At 63.0% G+C, this 18,985-nt stretch overlaps 1 protein-coding gene across 1 annotated transcript; it reads right to left on the bottom strand.

Annotated features, from left to right (window-relative positions):
• Positions 1-561: 561 nt before the first annotated feature.
• LOC308186996 (myosin-7-like) lies at positions 562-17,414 on the bottom strand. Its single transcript, XM_080609157.1, has 32 exons — positions 16,790-17,414; positions 16,611-16,674; positions 16,059-16,157; positions 15,828-15,931; positions 14,789-14,927; positions 14,431-14,699; positions 13,266-13,436; positions 12,811-13,120; positions 12,518-12,591; positions 12,313-12,400; positions 12,084-12,201; positions 11,854-11,977; positions 11,140-11,276; positions 10,686-10,812; positions 10,482-10,610; positions 10,140-10,382; positions 9,340-9,516; positions 9,101-9,246; positions 8,909-8,999; positions 8,219-8,608; positions 7,793-7,919; positions 7,583-7,701; positions 6,299-6,495; positions 6,021-6,204; positions 4,565-4,730; positions 4,343-4,467; positions 3,822-4,130; positions 3,537-3,740; positions 2,933-3,058; positions 2,580-2,855; positions 1,809-1,904; positions 562-1,720 (listed from the first exon to the last, which is right to left on the bottom strand). The coding sequence occupies exons 1-32, from the start codon at positions 17,123-17,125 to the stop codon at positions 1,436-1,438; spliced, it is 5,550 nt and encodes a 1,849-aa protein (XP_080465283.1). The 5' UTR covers positions 17,126-17,414; the 3' UTR covers positions 562-1,435.
• Between the last annotated feature and the right edge of the window lie 1,571 nt (positions 17,415-18,985).

The following is an 18,985-nucleotide window of genomic DNA, read 5'->3' as shown; positions in this document are numbered from 1 at the left end:
GAGACAATTGAGACCCATAGATACCCACAGAACCCCACAGAGACCCCATAGAGACAATTGAACCCCATAGAGACCCCCAGGAGCCCCACAGAGACCCCCAGGAGCCCCACAGAGACCCCCAGGAGCCCCACAGAGACCCAACAGAGACCCCATAGAACCCTACTGAGGACCCACAGAGACCCCATAGAGACGATTGAACCTTATATAGAGACCCACAGAGACTCAGAGAACCCCACGGAGACCCCACTGACACCCCATAAAGACCCCACAGAAACCACTGAACCCCATAGAGACCCCATAGAACCCCACAGAGACCCCACAGAGACCCCATGGTGACCACTAAGCCCCATAGAGACCCCCAGAATCCCCATAGAGACCCACAGAGACCCACGGACCCCACAGAGACCCCACAGAGACCCCATAGAGATGACTGAACCCTATAGAGAACCATAGAGACCCCATAGAGACCGCACAGAACCCCATACAGACCTTACAGAGACCCACAGGGACCCCATAGAGATGACTGAACCGTACAGAGCCCCATAGAGCCCCACAAAGGCCCCGTAGAGAGCCATGAAGACCCATAGACACCCGTAGAGACCCCATAGAACCCTACTGAGACCCCACAGAGACCTCACAGAGACCCCATAGAGACCATGAAACCCCACAGAGACCCCCAGAAGCCCATAGAGCCCCACAGAGACCCATAGAACCCCACAGAGACCCCATAGAGACCAATAGAGACCCACGGAGACCCCATAGAAACCCCACAGAGACCATGAAACCCCATAGATACCCCCAGAAGCCCTATAGAGACCCCATAAAGACCCCATAGAGACGATTGAACCCCATAGAGACCGCATAGAGACCCACAGAGACCCCATAGTGAGAACTGAACCCCACAGAGACCCCCAGAAGCCCCATAGAGGCCCATAGAACCCCTCAGTGACCCCATAAGGACCCCACAGGGACCCCACAGAGACCCCACAGCCCACGCTGCTGCTCAAAAACTTTTATTGGCCAGGGGGAGGGGCGGGGCGAGGTCGCGTGGGGCGGAGCAAGGGGGTCAGAGGGGGCGGGGCTCCACAGGCGATTGGTCGGCGGCTCCGTCGGGGGCGGGGCTTCACTCCTCGCTCAGCCCCTTCTGCTGGGGCGGAGAAGACAACGGGGGGGTGGTTGTGGGGCGGGTATAGAGTGGGTATGGGGTGGATATGGGGCAGATGTGGGGCAGGATGTGGGGCAGATGTGAGGCAGATGTGGGGCAGGTGTGGGGCAGATGTGGGGCAGGGTGTGGGGCCAGGGCCCACCTTGGGGTCATGGCTGTGGGTCCACAGCTTGTTGACCTGGTGCAGATATGAGGTGGATGTGGGGCAGATATGGGGCAGGATGGGGGGCAGGGTGTGGGGCAGATGTGGGGCCGGGACCCACCTTGGGGTTACGGCTGCGGGTCCACAGCTTGGACCTTGGCCACCTCGGGGCAGATACGGGGTGGATATGGGGTGGATATGGGGCAGGATGTGGGGCAGCTATGTGGCAGATGTGGGGCAGATGTGGGGCAGGGTGTGGGGTAGGGTGTGGGGCCGGGACCCACCTTGGGGTCGCGGCTGCGGGCCCGCAGCTTGTTGGCCTGGGCCTCGGCCGCCTCGGCGCGCTCCTGCGCCTCGTCCAGCTCATGCTGCGCCTTGCGGAGTCTCCCCAGGGCGGAGGTGGCTTGCTCCTCCTACAAGGGGGCGGAGCCTCCAGCCGACCAATCGCGGCCCTCCCTCCCGCCCCACCCCCCTCCTCGGCCACCCTGATTGGCCACTCACCGCCTCCTCCGCCTGCCGCTTGTAGGCCTTGACCTTGAGCTGCAGCTTGGCCACCAGCTCCTGCAGTCGCGCCAGGTTCTTGCGGTCCTCCTCGGCCTGGGGGGAGGGGGGGAGTTGGGGGGTGGGAATGTGTGGGGCAGCCCCATAGGAACCCGGCCACGGGGCCACCAGGGCCACCGGGTTCTAGGTCAAGCAATGGGAAGGGGCGTGGGGGGCTGGAGGTGGCCTTGGTCAGCTATCTGAGGTGGCCACCAGGTCAACCAGGTTCTAGGTCACCCAATGGAATCAGCCATAGAGGCTGTAGGTGGCCTTGGTCAGCCATCTGAGGTGGCCACCAGGTCAACCACATTCTACGTCACTCAACAGAATCACTCATGGAGGCTGTAGGTGGCCTTGGTCATCCATCTCCATGTGGCCACCAGGTCAACCAGGTTCTAGATCATGCTACGGCACGGGACTTGGGGGTGGGAGGTGGCCTTGAGCATCTGTCTCAGGTGGCCACCAGGGCAACCAGGTTCTAGGTCACTCAATGGAATTGGTCATAGAGGCTTTGGTCACCCATCTGATGTGGCCACCATGTCAACCAGGTTCTAGGTCACCCAATGGCATCAAAGAGGCTGTAGGTGGCTTAGGCCAGCCATGACCATGTGGCCACCAGGTCAACCAGGTTCTAGACCACGCAAATCCATCAGACACAGAGGCTGTAGATGGCCTTGGCCACCCGCCTCCAGGTGGCCGCCGGCCCGGCCGCATTCTAGGTCGCCGCCCCACCTGGTAGCCCAGCTCCTTGCCGCGCCGCTCGGCCTTGCGCAGCCCCTTGATGCTCTCGGCGTGCCGCTTCTGCTCGGCCTCCAGCTCGGCCTCCAGCTCGCGCGCCCGGGCCTCCAGCTTCTGCAGCTGCTTGCGGCCGCCCTTGAGGGCCAGCTGCTCGGCCTCGGCCAGCCGCAGCTGCAGGTCCTTGACGCTCTGCTCCGTGTTCTTCTTCATCCGCTCCAGGTGGGCGCTCGTGTCCTGCTCCTTCTTCAGCTCCTCCGCCATCATGGCTGCCTGTGGGCGCCAAAGGTTAGGCGAGGACAAGGCTTGAGGGGGTTCTAGGTCGCTCAACCGCCCGTGGTGGGACTCACGTCGGTGATGGCCTTCTTGGCCTTCTCCTCGGCGTTCCTGCACTCCTGCACGGCCTCTTCCACCTCGGCCTGCAGCTGGCAGATGTCGGCCTCCAGCTTCTTCTTCTGGCTGATCAGGCTGGTGTTCTGCGGGCGGGGGGGGGAAGGGTCTCAGGGGCCTTCAAACATCTCCGGGGGGAGGTTCTAGGTAGCTCAACCCAGAAGGTTTCTCCACACATTGACTACAGAGAGCTGAATCTTCTCAAGGTGGAGGCGAGGTTCTAGGTAGCCCAACCCAGAAGGTTCCTCCACACATTGACTACGAAGGGCTGAATGTTCTCAAGGTGGAGACAAGGTTCTAGGTAGCTCAACCCAGAAGGTTCCTCCACACATTGACTATGGAGGGCTGAATGTTCTCAAGGTGGAGGTTAGGTTCTAGGTATCTCAACTCAGAAGGTTCCTCCGCCCTTTCTCTCCAGAGGGACAAAACCTCTCCAGGTGGAGGTCAGGTTCTAGGTAGCTCAACCCAAAAGATGCCTTCACCCACCAGCTATAGAGGGCCGAAACCTCTCTTGGCGGAGCCGAGGTTCTAGGCAGCCCAACCCCACGGGCTCCCCCGCCTCACCTGGGCGTGGAGGAGCTGCACCCTCTCGCTGGCCTCCAGCAGCTCCTGCTCGGCCGCCCTGCGCACCCGCTCCGCCTGCTCGGCCGCCGCCCGCAGCTCCTCCAGCTCGGCCTGCAGCAGGTTGCTCCTCCGCTCCGCCACGGCCGCCGTCTCCTTCAGCTCCTCGGTGGCCCTCGCCGCCTCGTCCAGCTGCAGCTGGACCTCCTAGGAGGCCACCAGAGGCCCGTCAGCCTCAGGACGAGGAGGCCGCGCGCCCAGGAGGTCCTCATGGCCACCGCCCATCACCTTGAGGTAGCCCTGCGCAGCCTTGGCTTGCTTCTGGGCCTCGGCGGCCAGGCGGTTGGCATGGGCCAGCTGGATCTCCATCTCGTTGAGGTCACCCTCCATCTTCTTCTTCAGGCGCAGGGCCTCGCCCCGGCTCCGCGTCTCGGCCTCCAGCGTGGCTTGCAGGGCCTCCAGGGCCCGCAAGTGGCCGCGCTTGGCCTGCTCCAGCTCCTCGTCCTTCTCGGCCACCTTGCGCTCTGCCTCTGCCCGCGCCTGGTGGAGCTCCAGCTGGGCCCGCAGGATCTTGCCCTCCTCATGCTCCAGCGAGGCCTGGGGGGGGGGGGGGGGACAGGAGGTTGGGGAGGGGGCCAGGAGGTCAGGGAGGAGGACAGGAGGTCGGGGAGGAGGAAAGGAGGTCGGGGAGGAGGTCAGGGAGGTGAACAGGAGGTCAGGGAGGAGGCCAGGAGGTCTGGGAGGGGACCCAGGAGGTTCTGGCGACCGCGCAGGAGGCCGCAAGAAGCCGAGGAGGTCCCCGGGCTCACCTCGGCCTCCTCCAGAGCCGCCTGCAACTCCAGCTTCTCGGCCTCCAGCCGCTTCCGCGCCTTCTCCAGCTCGTGGGTGGCCTGGTGGCCAGCGCCCAGCTGCTCCGTCAGCTCCGAGACCTCCTCTGCCCGGGGCGACGCCCTGTCAGCCTCCCCCCGGGGCTGGCCCGGGATGAAGAAGAGGAGGAGGAGGAGGAGGGAGGACGAAGGCCGGGGCCTCACCTTGGAGGTTCTTGTTCTCCCGCCTGGAGGTCTCCAGGTGCTCCAGGGCTTCCTCGTGGGCGTTCCTCAGCCTGAAGAGCTCAGCGCCGAGGGCCCGGGCCTCCTTCTGCGAGGCCTCCAGCTCCGCCTGCGCCTCCTCCAGCTTCTGCTTCCACTCCGACAGCACCTGGGGGGGCCCCGCCGCCACTGACCTTCCTCCCCCTCCTCCTCCTCCTCCTCCTTCTCCTCCTCCTCCTCCTCCTCCTCTCCCCCTTCCTCTTCCAGGTCTCCTCCTCCTCCTCCTGGTCACCTCCTCCTGGATCCCTCCTCCTCCTCCTCCTCCTGGTCTTCTCCTCCTCCTCCTCCTCCTCCTCCTCCTCATCCTCATCCTTCTCCTTGCGTCCTCCTTCCCCTCATCCTCCTGGTATCCTCCTCCTCCTCCTCCTCCTCCTCCTTCCCCTCCATCCCCTTTTGGTGTCCTCCTTCTTCCTCCTGGGCTCCCTCTCCTCCTCCTCTTCCTCCTCCTCATTCCTGATGTCCTCCCCCTCCTCCTTCTCCTCCTGGTGTCCTTCTCTTCCTCCTCCTCCTCCCTCCTCCTCATCCTCCTTCCTCCTGGTATCCACCTCCTCCTCCTCCTCCTCCTTCTCTTTCTTCCTCCTCCTCCTCCTCCTCCTCCTCCTCCTGGTGTCCTCCTTCTCCTGGTGTCCTCCATCTCCTCCTCTTCCTTCTCCTCCTCCTCATCCTCCTGGTGTCCTCCTCTTCCTCCTTCTCTTCCTCCCCCTTTACTTCCCCCCAGTGTCCTCCTCCTCCTGGTTTCCTCCTCTTCCTCCTCCTCCTTCCTCCTGATCTCATCCTCCTCCTAATGGTGTCCCCCCCCTCCTCCTCCTCTTGGTGTCCTCCTCCTTCTCCTCCTCTTTCCTCCTCCTCCTCCTCCTCCTCCTCCCACTCCTCCTCTTTCTTCCTTCTCCTCCTCTTCCTCCTCCTTCTTCTCCTGGTGTCCTCCTCCTCCTCCTCCACCTCCTCCTCTTCCTTCTCCTCTTCCTCATCCTCCTGGTCTCCTTCTCCTCCTCCTCCCCTTTTACTTCCTCCTGGTGTCCTCTTCCTCCTTCCTCCTCCTCCTACGGATCTCCTCCTCCTCCTGGTGTCTTCCTCCTCCTCCTCCTTCCTCCTCCTCCTGGTGTCCTCCGCCTCCTCCTCCCCCTTTACTTCCTCCTGGTGTCCTCCTCCTCCTGGTTTCCTCCTCCTCCTCCTTCTTCTCCTCTTCCACCTCCTCCTCCTCCTCCTGTCCTCCTCCTCCTCATCCTCCTGATCTCCTCCTGGTGTCCTCCTCCTCCACCACCTCCTCTTCCTGGTCTCCTCCTCCTCCTCCTCCTCCTCCTCCTCCTTTCTTCTTGTGTCCTCCCCCTCCTGGTGTCTTCCTCCTCCCTGTCTCCTCCTCCCCCACCCCCCCTCCCCACCCCGCCTCCCCCTCCCCCACCTTGTCGAAGTTCCTCTGCCTCTTGTCCAGGCCGGCGGCCGCCGCGTTGGCCCGCTCCAGGTCCCCCGTCAGGTCCTCGATCTCACCCTGCAGCCGCTGCTTGGTCTTCTCCAGCGAGGAGCCCTTGGCATTGGCGGCCTCCACCGCCTCCTCGGCCTCCTGCAGCCTCTGCGCCAGCTTCTTCCTACAGGGGAGCCACCACCAGAAGACCTCGGCGTCACCTCGGTGGTGGGGAGGGGACCTCCAGCACCCCCCTCACGGGGTGGGCAAGGACTCACTTGGCCTCCTCCAGCTCCTCAGTGCGCTGGATGGCGTCCGTCTCATACTTGGTCCTCCACTGGGCCACCTCGGAGTTGGCCTTGGAGAGGCCGCGCTGCAGCTCAGCCTTGGCCTCCGCCTCCTCCTCGTACTGCTCCCGCAGCAGGTCACAGTCGTGCCGCGCCGACTGCAGGGCGTGGGCCAGCGCTGTCTTGGCCTGGGGGCGAGAAGACCCGCGGGACCTGGGTTGGGGCCTCCTCGAGGTTCTTCACCTCGCGGGGAGGTGCCGGTGGGCAACCCGAGCCAAGAGGGGTCTTCTGGAGGGCAGCCAACCAAAGGCAACGTCCCCTAGGTGGAGCCGACCTCTTCTTGATGGACCCGACCTGCTCTAGATGGTTCCAACCTCCTCTAGGTGGTCCCAACCTCCTCTAGATGGACCCGACCTTCTCTAGGTGGACTCAACCTGTTCTAGGTGGTCCTGACCTCCTCTAGGTGGACCCAACCTGTTCTAGGTGGACCCAACCTCCTCTAGATGGACCCAACCTCCTCTAGATCGTCCCGACCTCCTCGAGATGGACCCAACCGGCTCTAGACGACCCAACCCAACCTCTTCAAGACCGACCAAGTCAACCCAACCTTCTGTAGACCAACCCAAGCCAACCCAACCTCTTGGAGACCCACCAACCAACCCAACCTCTTGAGGACCAACCCAACCTCTTGAAGACCAACCAACCCAACCTCCTCTAGATGGACCCAGCCGGCTCTAGACCACCCAACCCAACGTCCTCGAGACCGACCAAGTCAACCCAACCTTCTGTAGACCAAACCAACCCAAACCAACCTCATCTCTTGAAGGCCAACCAACCCAGCGTCTTGAAGACCAACCCAACCCCTTGAGGACCAGCCAACCCCACCTCTTGAAGACCGACCAACCCAACCTCTCGAAGACCAACCCAACCTCTTCTAGACCACCCAATCCAACCTCTTGAAGACCAACCAACCAAACCCAACTTCCTCTAGATGGACCTAATCTCTTCTAGACTGACCAACCCAACCCCTTGAAGTCCAACCAACCCAACCTCTTGAAGAACAACCAACCCAACCTCTTGAAGACCAACCCAACCTCTTGAAGACCAACCCAACCTCTTCTAGACCAACCAACCCAACCCCTTCAAATCCAACCAACCCAACTTCTTGAAGACCAACCCAACCTCTTGAGGACCAAACCGACCTCCATGAGACCAACCAACCCAACCTCTTGAAGACCACTCAACCCAACCAAACGTCCCCCACCGAAGCCTCACCTTGGCCTCCTCCTCCAGCTGCCTCTTGAGGTCCTCCAGCTGCTGGGTGTAGCTGAGCTTCCCTCGCGTCAGCTGGGTGATGAAGGCCTCCTTCTCCTCCAGCTGCCTGGAGAGCTCGCCTACGGGGCGGGCAGAGGAGAAGTCACGGCCGGAGGGACCCCGTGTGGTCCCCGGGGCCGGCGGCGGGGTGGAGGAGGGCGCGGCGCTCACCGTTCTCCGTCTGGAGCCTGGCCCGCTGGGCGCTGAGGTCGGCGACCGCGCGCTGAGCCTCCTCCGACTTGGCCCGGTGCTCGCTCAGCTGGTCCTCCAGGGAGCGGCACGTCTTCTCCAGGAGGGCCTGGACCGAGGAAGGACCCAACCCAACCTCCTCGAGATCAACCAAGGCAACCCAACCTTCTGTAGACCAACTCAAGCCAACCCAACCTCTTAGAGACCCACTGACCAACCCAACCTCTTGAGGACCAACCCAACCTCTTGAGGACCAACCCAACCTCTTGAAGACCAACCCAACCTCTTGAGGACCAACCCAACCTCTTGAGGACCAACCAACCCAACCTCCTCTAGAGGAGGAGCGGAGGAAGGGTTGTCCCTCTCCGTCCCACCTCGCTCCGTCCCCGCTTCTCCCCGGCCGCCCACCTTGGTCTTGAGGAGCTGCTCCACGTTGGAGCCGACGTCATCCAGCTCCAGCCGGAGCTCGCTCTTCTCCTTCTCCAGCTTCTGCTTGATGCGCTGCAGGTTGTCGAGCTGCTCGGCCAGCTCGGCCGCGCCGTCGGCGTGCTTCTTGCGCAGCGCGGCTGCCGTGGCCTCGTGCTGCAGCGTGGCCTCCTCCAGGTCCCGCCGCAACTTCTGGAACTCGGCCTCGCGCTTCTTGTTGAGCTCCACCTGCGCCGAGGTGGCGCCACCCGCCTCCTCCAGCCGCTCGCTCAGCTCCTCCAGTTCCCGTGAGAGCTCCGAGCGCAGCTTCTCCGCCTTGGCCCGGCCCGTCCGCTCCGCCTCCAGCTCCTCCTCCAGCTCCTCCATGCGCGCCTGGGCTCCGGGGACGGGGAGGACGTGAGAGGCCTTCTCCCAACCCAACCCAACCAAACCCAACCCAACCCAACCCAACCCAACCCAACCCAACCCAACCAATGGAGAATCTTCAACCCAACCCAATCAGATGGAGACCCTTCAACCCAACTCAACACAACACAACACAACACAACACAACCAATGGAGAATCTTCAACCCAATCCAATCAGATGGAGACCCTTCAACCCAACCCAACCCAACCCAACCACTGGAGGCTCTTCCCCTCCAGCCCCTCCCCCTCCCCGCCCCCATCCTGACCTGGAGCTCCTTGAGCTTCTTCTGGAGCTGCCCGGCCACTGCTTGCTCGTCCTCTATCTTGGCATTGAGCGCATTGAGCTCGAAGTCCTTCCTGCAGGAGGACACGCACCACTCCGTCACGGCCCCAGGAGAAAGGGATCATGGGAAAGGGGCCCGGGAGGGGGAGGGGAGGGGAGGCAGCTGGGGCCTGACTTTTTCAGCCTCTCGTCCAGCTGCTGCTTGTCGTTCTCCAGGTCCATGATGCTCTCCTGTGCCAGCTTCAGGTCGCCCTCCAGCTTCCTCTTGGCCCGCTCCAGGTCCATGCGGATCTTCTTCTCCTGCTCCAGTGAGCTCTCCAGCTGCCGGCGAGGTGGGGACCCCCCATCAGCCCCCCAAAATGTCCACCCTGGCCAGGACTTTCTGCCCCCGGGTGGTGGAGAACCACGACTCACGTCGTCCGCTTGCTGTTCCAGCTTGACCTTGGCCTTGGCCAAGGTGTTGACCTTGTCCTCCTCCGCCTGGAGGTCATCCAGGGCTTGCTGCTGCGACTCCTGCAGGGCCTTCTTCTCCTTGGTCAGCTTGGCGATGATCTCGTCCAGCCCGGCCATCTCCTCGGTCAGGTTCTTGACCTGCGTGGGGAGGAACACCAACCTTGGGTCATCTCCACCCAACCCAACCCCCCCCCCTTGGGTCATCTCAACCCAACCTTGGGTCACCTCAACCCAACCCCCCTTGGGTCATCTCAACCCAATCACCCTTGGGTCATCTCCACCCAACCACCCTGGGGTCATCTCCACCCAACCACCCTTGGATCATCTCAACCCAACCCCCCTTGGGTCACCTCAACCCAGCCACCCTTGGGTCATCTCCACCCAACCCCCCTTGGTTCATCTCAACCTACTCTTGGGTCATCTCAACCCAATCACCCTTGGGTCATCTCCAGCCAACCACCCTGGGGTCATCTCCACCCAACCACCCTTGGATCATCTCAACCCAACCACCCTTGGGTCATCTCAACTCAACCACCCTGGGGTCATCTCCACCCACCCTTGGGTCATCTCAACCCACTCTTGGGTCATCTCAACCCAACCACCCTTGGGTCATCTCAACCCAACCACCCTTGGGTCATCTCCACCCAACCACCCTTGGGTCTTCTCCACCCAACCCCCCTCAGATCTCCTCAAAACCCCCTCCCGTTGGCTCGAGGTCCTCCAACCCCTCCCCTCCCCCCCCGGCCCTTCCCTGCCCTCACCTTGTTCTCCGTGGCATGCTTCTCCTTCTCCACCTTGGCCAGGGACAGCTCCAGGTCATCAATGTCCTTCTTGAGCTCGGCGCACTCGTCCTCCAGCTTCCTCTTCCTGGCTGTCAGCTCGGCGTTCATCTCCTCCTCCTCCTCCAGCCGCTCCGTCATCTCCTTCACCTTGGCCTCCAGCTGGATCTTGGTCTTGATCAGCTGGTCGCAGCGCTCCTCGGCGTCTGCCAAGTTGTCCTGCTCCTGCGGGGGGGGTGGGGGGAGGATGGTGGGGTGGAGACACGAAGGACACGGGGCAGGGGGGGGACAATGGGGGGGGGTGGGGACACCTCCATCACGCACGGCCTGCACTTGCAGCTGGAGGTCATTCTTCTCCTGCAGCATGGAGACCATCTTCTCCTCCAGCTCCTTGCGCCGTGCCTCCGACTTCTCCAGGGCCTCCTTCAGGCGCCCGAACTCCTCCTTCATGGTCTGAGGGAGCCACCGAAGGTCCCGGTCACCTGCCCGCATCCTCCTCCGTCTCCCCACCCGGCCGCCGCGCCCCACCTGCATCTCCTTCTCGGTCTCGGCGCTCTTCAGCAAGGGCTTGATCTTGAAGTAGAGTTTCATCCAGGGCCAGTTCTTCACCCCCATGAAGGCCCGGACGTTCCACTGGATCACCAGCAACGAGTCCCTGGGGGGAGAAGGGGGGGTGAGACACCACCACCACCACCATGGAGCCACCACCACCACCATGGAGCCACCACCACCACCATGGAGCCACCACCACCATCATGGAGCCACCACCACCACCACCATGGAGCCACCACCACCACCACCACGGGGCCACCACCACCACCATGGGGTCACCACCACCACGGGGCCGCCACCACCACGGAGCCACCACCACCACCATCACAGGGCCACCACCACCACGACGGAGCCACCATCACCACCACCACGGGGCCATCACCACCACCACCACAGGGCCACCACCACCACCACCACCAGTGTCACCCACCGGCGCTCCAGGATCTTCTTGAACTCCTGGCGGGACAGAAAGCCCCGGGCCTGGGCCTGCAGGCGGGTCATGATGCGGGCCAGGCGCTCGTCCCGCATCTCCTCCAGCAGCCCCAGCAGCCCGGCCTTGAAGAAGACCTCAGGGGAGGAAGGAGGAGGGTGAGGAGAAGACGGATGGGTGGGCGGGTGGACCAGAAGGTGGTGGGGTTGGGGGGTGGATGGACGGAGGGGTGGTTTGGTGGATGGAGGGAGGGTTTGGTGGGCATCTGGAGGGTTTGGTGGACATCTGGAGGGTTTGGTGGACATGTGGAGGATCTGGTGGGCGTCTGGAGGGTTTGGTGGACATCTGGGGGGGTTGGTGGGCATCTGGGGGTTTGGTGGACATGTGGAGGGTTTGGTGGGCATCTGGAGGGGTTTGTGGGCATCTGGAGGGTTTGGTGGGCATCTGGAGGGTCTGGTGGGCATCTGGATGGGTTTGGTGCGCATCTGGAGGGTTTGGTAGGCATCTGGAGGGTCTGGTGGACATCTGGAGGGGTTTGTGGGAATCTGGAGGGTCTGGTGGGCATCTGGAGGGTCTGGTGGACATCTGGGGGGTCTGGTGGGCATCTGGGGGGTCTGGTGGGCATCTGGAGGACCTGGTGGACATCTGGAGGACCTAGTGGTCCTCCAGGTGGACCTGGGGGGGTGGTGAGACCGTGGCGCACCCGAGGCCCACCTTGGTGTGGCCGAACTTGTACTGGTTGTGGTCGACGTCGAGGGACCCCAGAAGCTTCTCGGCGCCCTTGCGGCTGTCGATGAACTGCCCCTCGGGGATGGCCGCGGGGTTCAGGATGCGGTACCTGGGGACGGGGGGGCAGCGGCAGGAGAAGACACCCCACCGCCAGCTCCAGGTGGGGCCACCCCCGAACCCATGTCCTCCCCCTCCCATTGGCTGCCAGCCCCTACCTCTGGCGGAAGTCCCCGTAGAGGATGCGGTTGGGGAAGCCCTTGCGGCAGATGCGGATGCCCTCCAGGACCCCATTGCAGCGCAGCTGGTGCATCACCAGGGGGTTGTCCATCACCCCTGGAGGTGGGACAGGAGGTGGCGGTGGTGGTGGGGGGGTCACCTTCAAGCCCCGCCCACCACCCCGGCCACGCCCCGCCAAGCTCCGCCCCCCCCCTCACCCCCCCTCACCTGGCTCCTTCCTCTCGTTGGGGATGATGCAGCGGACGAAGTGGGGGTGGGTGGTCTTCAGGTTGGCCATCAGCTTGTTGAGGTTCTCCTGGGGGGGGGGGGGTTGAGGGCCTCGTCCCGAGGTTCCTGCGCCCCTCTAGAAGGTGCCGCCCACCCCCACCATGTCCCGAGGTTCCCCCTGCCCCGTGGACCTCCGGGTCCTCACCCGATGCAGGGCCGAGACGGTCTGGAAGGAGGAGCCCTTCTTCTTGGCTCCTTTCCCCTTCCCTCCGTCGCCACCTGGAGGGAGGAGAAGGGGGAAGGGAACCAGGGGGAGGATCTCTGAGGGGGCTTCTCCATCCATCCATCATCCATCCATCCGTCCAGCCATCCCTAGGGGTTCTAAAACATCTCCAAACATCTCCATCCATCCATCTGTCCATCCATCCATCCCTAGAGGTTCTGAAACATCTCCAACCATCTCCATCCATCCATCCACCCCTCCACCCCTCCACCCACCCGAATCCGCCCCGGCGTAGCTGGAGAAGAGGCTGGCCAGGAGCTTGAGGGCCGACTTCTGGTAGAGCCCCACCACCGTCTCGTTGAGGGGGTCCTTGTTCTTCTCCAGCCAGCCGATGATGTTGTAGTCCACCGTCCCTGCGTAGTGGACCAGGGAGAAGTGGGCTTCCGTCTTGCCCTTGACATTGCGGGGCTTCCCGAAGTTGCCCGACTTCCCCAGGTGGTTGTCGTAGAGCTTGGCCTTGAAGGTCATGTCCGAGGCCTTGGGGAACATGCACTCCTCCTCCAGGATGGACATGATCCCCATGGGCTGCCGAGGAGAAGGCCTTGTCAGTCGTGGGGGCACCGAGAAGCCCCCAACCCACCTCCTCTGGGGCCTCTGGAGAACCCCAAAGGGGGAGGACCCTTCTCCAGAAGACCTCCAGGCCTTCAGGAGGCCCTGGGAGTGGTGGCACCTTCTCGATGAGGTCGATGCAGGCCTGGAGGTCCATGCCAAAGTCGATGAACTCCCACTCGATGCCTTCCTTCTTGTACTCCTCCTGCTCCAGCACGAACATATGGTGGTTGAAGAACTGCTGCAGCTTCTCGTTGGTGAAGTTGATGCAGAGCTGCTCGAAGCTGTTGAACTGGGGGGGGGGGGAGAGGATAAGAGATGGCCAATGAGGGCAACGGAAGGCCCAGTGGGGTCAGTGGGGTCAACTGGAGACCCAACGGGGTCAACTGGAGACCCAACGGGGTCAATTGGAAACACAATGGGGTCAACAGGGTCCACTGGAGACCCAATGGGGTCAACTGGAGACCCAGTGAGGTCAACTGGAGACCCAATGGGGTCAACAGGGTCTACTGGGGACCGAATGGGGTCAACTGGAGACCCAATGGGGTCAACTGGAGACCGAATGGGGTCAACTGGAGGCCCAACGGGGTTAACTGGAGACCCAAGGGGGTCAATGGGGTCAACTGGAGACCCAACATGGACAACTGGAGACCCAATGGGGTCAACTGGAGACACAATGAGGTCAACTGGAGGCCCAACGGGGTTAACTGGAGGCCCAACGGGGTCAACAGGGTCTACTGGAGACCTACTGGGGTCAACTGGAGGCCCAATGGGATCAATGGAGCCAGTAGAAGACCCGATGGGGTCACGTGGAGACCCAACGTGGTCAACAATGTCCACTGGAGACCCAATAGGGTCAACTGGAGACCCAATGGGGTCAACCAGAGGCCCAATGGGGTCAAAGGAGTCAACTGGAGACCCAACAGGGTCAACTGGAGTCCCAATTGGGTCAACTGAAGACCCAAAGGGGTCAACAGGGTCAACTGGAGACCCAATGGGGTCAACTGGAGACCCAGTGGGATCAACTGGGTCAACTGGAGGCCCCAGTGGAGTCAACTGGAGGCCCAACGGGGTCAATGGGGTCAACTGGAGACCCGACGAGGTCACTGTAACGCCCAACGGGAGCCCTGAGGTCAACGCCTCAGCCAACGAGCTCCACCTAACGTCCAACCAGGTCCGCCTGGCCAACTCAACGCCTAACGGGGGTGGTCAGAAGGCGGCCCCCCACAACCGGCCGGACCCCCCCACGCCCGGCCGGACCCCCCCACGCCTGGCCGGGCCCTCACGTCGAAGATCTCGAAGCCGGCGATGTCGAGGACTCCGATGAAGTACTGGCGCGGCTGCTTGGTCTCCAGCGAGTTGTTGATCCTGGTGACCATCCAGTTGAACATCTTCTCGTAGACTGCCTTGGCCAGGGCCCCGATGGAGTAGTAGACCTGCTGGACGCTCTGCCCCTTGGTCACGTACTCATTGCCCACCTTCACCCGCGGGTGGCACAGCCCCTTCAGGAGGTCGGCTGAGTTGAGGCCCATCAGGTAGGCCGACTTGTCGGCGTCTTGGAGGCCAGGAGAAGAAGAGGACGCACCGTCAGGGCCATGCCCGGACCTCCCCCCCCCCGCGTCCCCCAGCCCATCGCGGGCCCACCTTCGGTGCCGTCGGGCTCAGCCTGCTCCTCGCGCTGCTTCTGCTTGAACTTCATGTTCCCCAGGTGCATGATGGCGCCCGTCAGCTTGTAGACCCCGGCCTTCTCCTCCGCCGTGAAGCCCAGCACATCGAACGCGCTCTGCGGGGGGGGGGGAGGGCTTGGAGAACACCCGGCGTCCACCCCCCCACACCTGGGGACCCATCTCCAGAGCCGTCTGGCCACCCTCGAAATCCTCCAGCCGTGGGCTCGTTGGTTGAAGGACCCGACCAACCATCTAAGGACCCATCTGACCACCCATGGATTCATCCACCCATGGTCTGGTTCCTTGGAGGACCCAACCGACCACTTAAGGACCCATCTCTCCACCCATGGACTCCTCCATCCATGGTCTTGTTGGTTGAAGGACCCGACCAACCACCTAAGAACCCATCTGTCCATGGTCTCACGGGTTGAAGGACCCAACCAACCATCTAAGGCCCCATCTCTGGAGTCATCCATCCATGGTCCCATGGGTTGAGGGATCCAACCGACCATCTAAGGACCCATCTCTGGAGTCATCCATCCGTGGTCTCATGGGTTGAAGGACCCGACCAACCATCTAAGGACCCATCTGACCACCCATGGACTCCTCCATCCATGGTCTGGTCCCTTGGAGGATCCAACCGACCATCTAAGGACCCGTCTCTCCACCGATGGACTCATCCATCCATGGTCTTGTTGGTTGAAGGACCCGACCAACCATCTAAGGACCCTTCTGTCCACCCATGGACTCATCCATCCATGGTCTCGTTAATCTAAGGACCCCTCTATCCATCTGGGACCCACCTATGGACTCATCCATCCATGGTCTCATGGGTTGAGGGACCCAACCGACCATCTAAGGACCCTTCTGTCCACCCATGGAGTCCTTCTCCCATGGTCTCATCCATCCGAGGACCCCACCACCCAGCTGAAGACACCACCACCCACCCGAGGACCCCACCCCCCATGGTCCCAGCCAGCAGAGGACATCTCCAGCCACCCCCCCCGACCGCTTACGTCGGTGGCCAGCAGCTCCTCGGAGTCGTCGATGGAGGCCACGGTCACCTCCCCTTGGGACACGTAGCTGTAGTCGTAGGGGTTGGTGGTGATGAGCAGCATCTCTGCTCGCCGGTGGGACAGCAGGGAGGAGAAGACCCAAAATGGCCCAAATTGTCCTCGTTCTCCTCAGGGAGGAGCGGAGGAAGGAAAAGAGGGTGGGAGGAGAAGACCCAGAGCCACCAGCCTCACCCAGCAGCTCGGGCTTCTTGTTGGAGAGGATCTGGTAGAAGATGTGGTAGTTCCTCTCGGCCTTCAGCTGGAAGATGACCCGGGACTTCTCCAGGAGGTCTGGAAGTGGAGGGGGGGAGAAGGTTTGGGGGCGGTGGGAGGGATTTGGGGGATGGGGGTTGGACAAGAAGATGGATGGATGAGGAGATGGTTGGGCAAGGAGATGGTTGGACAAGGAGATGGTTGGAAGAGGGGATGGTTGGAGGAGGAGATGGTTGGACGAGGAGATGGTTGAGCGAGGAGATGGTTGGGCGAGGAGATGGTTGGTTGAGGAGACGGTGGGACGAGGAGATGGTTGGGCGAGGAGATGGTTGGGCGAGGAGATGGTTGGACAAGGAGACGGTTGGACGAGGAGATGGTGGGATGAGGAGATGGATGGATGAGGAGATGGTTGGGTGAGGAGATGGTTGGACGAGGAGATGCTTGGGTGGATGGGAAGACGATTGGATGGATGAAGGTCACGGAAGCCACCAGAGATCCCCCCCCCCCCCCCCCCCCCCCAGCCCCACTCACACGTCTCGATGTCGGCCGATGCCAACTTCCCGGTGGCCCCGAAGTGGATCCGGATGAACTTCCCCTAGGAGGACATCACCGGGAAGTCCCCGCCAGCCGCCAGCCCTGCCCCACAGCTCCCTGCCCCACAGGTCCCCGCCCCACCGCTCCCCGCCCCACCGCTCCCCGGGGGCGCTCACAAATCGCGACGAGTTGTCGTTGCGCACGGTCTTGGCGTTGCCGAAGGCCTCCAAGGCTGGGTTGGCCTGGATGATTTGGTCCTCCAAGGTCCCCTGCTGGTGGCACCGGTGGAGACGGGCAGGTGTCAGCGGCGCCCCAAGCGTGGGGCGCGCCCCCACCCCCCAACCTCCGGGCCCCACCTTGGCGGCCTCCTTCTTGCCGCGGTCGCCGATGGCGGCGATGCTGGCGAAGTACTGGATGACCCTCTTGGTGTTGACCGTCTTCCCCGCCCCGGATTCTCCGCTGGAGACGTGGGACGGAGGTGGAACACTTGTGGGGCGCTTGCGGGGCGCCATGGGGTGCCATGGGGCGCCGTGGGGCGCCGTGGGGCATGGCGGGGCCGCCACTTACGTGATGAGGATGGACTGGTTCTCCCGATCTGCCGGGAGAAGACATCACGAGGTGGCCACGGGGACGTAGGGCAGGGCGGGGGTGAGGTGGGACCCCGTGGGCACGTGGGCTAGGACTGGCTCCGCCATCGGTGGGCGGCGATCGCCGCCCCGTGGTAGCCGGCCCCCTCGTTTCGGGGGTAGCCCCGCCCTGCCCCACCCGTTTCTGGGGGGAAACGGGGCCGCTTTTGTGGGTTCCCCCCTCCCCGAGGTGGTCCCCACCTGTCAGCATGTTCTGGTAGGCGTTGTCGGAGATGGAGAAGATGTGGGGTGGGACCTCGCTGCGCTTCTTGCCCCGGTAGGCGGCCACCACCTCGGCGTTGTAGACCGGCAGCCACTTGTAGGGGTTGACGGTGACACAGAAGAGCCCTGAGTAGGTCTGGAGGAGGAGGAGGAGAACATCGGGGACGGCCCACCAGGAGGGGACAGCCCGGTTCTAGGTGGCCCAAGGGGTCTGGAGGTGGGATATCCCACTTCTAGGTGCCCCCAAAGATCTTGAGATATTCGTTCTAGGTGGCCCAAGGGGTAAGGGGTCTGGAGATGGCTGATCCCATCCCTAGGTGGCCCAAAGGGTCTGGAGATCTTGGTTCTAGGTGGCCCAAGGGGTCTGCAGTTGGGATAGCCCACTTCTAGGTGCCCCAAAAGATCTTGAGATCTTCGTTCTAGGTGTCCCAAAGGGTCTGGAGATGGCTGGTCCCATCCCTAGGTGGCCCAAAGGGTCTGGAGATCTTGGTTCTAGGTGTCCCAAGGGGTCTGGACATGGGACCTCTTGGTTGTAGGTGTCCCAAGGGGTCTGGAGACATGGGACCTCCTGGTTCTAGGTGTCCCAAAGGGGTCTGGAGACACGGGACCTCCTGGTTCTAGGTGTCCCAAGGGGTCTGGAGACATGGGACCTTCTGGTTCTAGGTGTCCCAAGGGACCTGGAGACACATGGCCTCCTGGTTGTGGGTGTCCCAGGGGTCTGGAGGTGGGACCTCCGGGTTCTAGGTGTCCCAAGTGACCTGGAGACCATGGTTCTAGGTGTCCCAAGGGGTCTTGAGGTGGGACATCCGGGTTCTAGGTGTCCCAAGGGGCCTGGAGCCGGGACCCCGCCCCCCCAGCCCCCTCAAGGCTCACGTAGATCATCCAGGCGGCGTAGCGCTCCTTCAGGTTGTAGAGCACGGCGGGCTCGTGGAGGAAGGTCAGCATGGCCATGTCCTCGATGCGGTCAAACTTGGCCGGGTTCTGGGGGTGGACGTCGGCCTCGGGCACCGTCAGGGTCTGCGGAGGGGGGTCCAGGGGCGGGGGGGGCAGGGTCAGACCCCAAATCCCCCGTCGACCCCATTGACCCCACTCCCGTTGACCCCTCCTCCATCGACCCCATCGTCCCCACCGACCTCGACCCCATTGCCCGCGCCCCCATTGGCCCCGCCCATATTTGCCCCGCCCCAATCGGCCCCTTTAACCCCTCCCCCACCGACCCCATTGACATTGACGCCGCCCCCATTGACACCATTGCCCCCATTGACCCCTTTGGCCCTGCCCCCGTTGACCCCATTGGCTTTGGCCCCATTGCCCCCTCCCCCATCGACCCCATTGACCCCTCCCCCACTGACCCCACCCCCGTTGACCCCTCCCCCACCGACCCCACTGACCCCACCCCTTTGGCCCCGCCCCTGTCGACCCCTCCCCCCTCCCCCCCCTCAGGCCCCGCCCCCTCACCTCGCCAGTCTCCGTGGTGACGGTGACCCCTCCCCCGTCGCGGGAGGTGACGCGGGCGCGGACGAA

This window comes from Anser brachyrhynchus (assembly GCF_964034855.1).
Source record: "Anser brachyrhynchus genome assembly, contig: SCAFFOLD_56, whole genome shotgun sequence".
NCBI lineage: Eukaryota > Metazoa > Chordata > Aves > Anseriformes > Anatidae > Anser > Anser brachyrhynchus.
The sequence above is the reverse complement of the archived record's forward strand: the minus strand, read 5'-3'. Positions and strand labels throughout refer to the sequence as shown.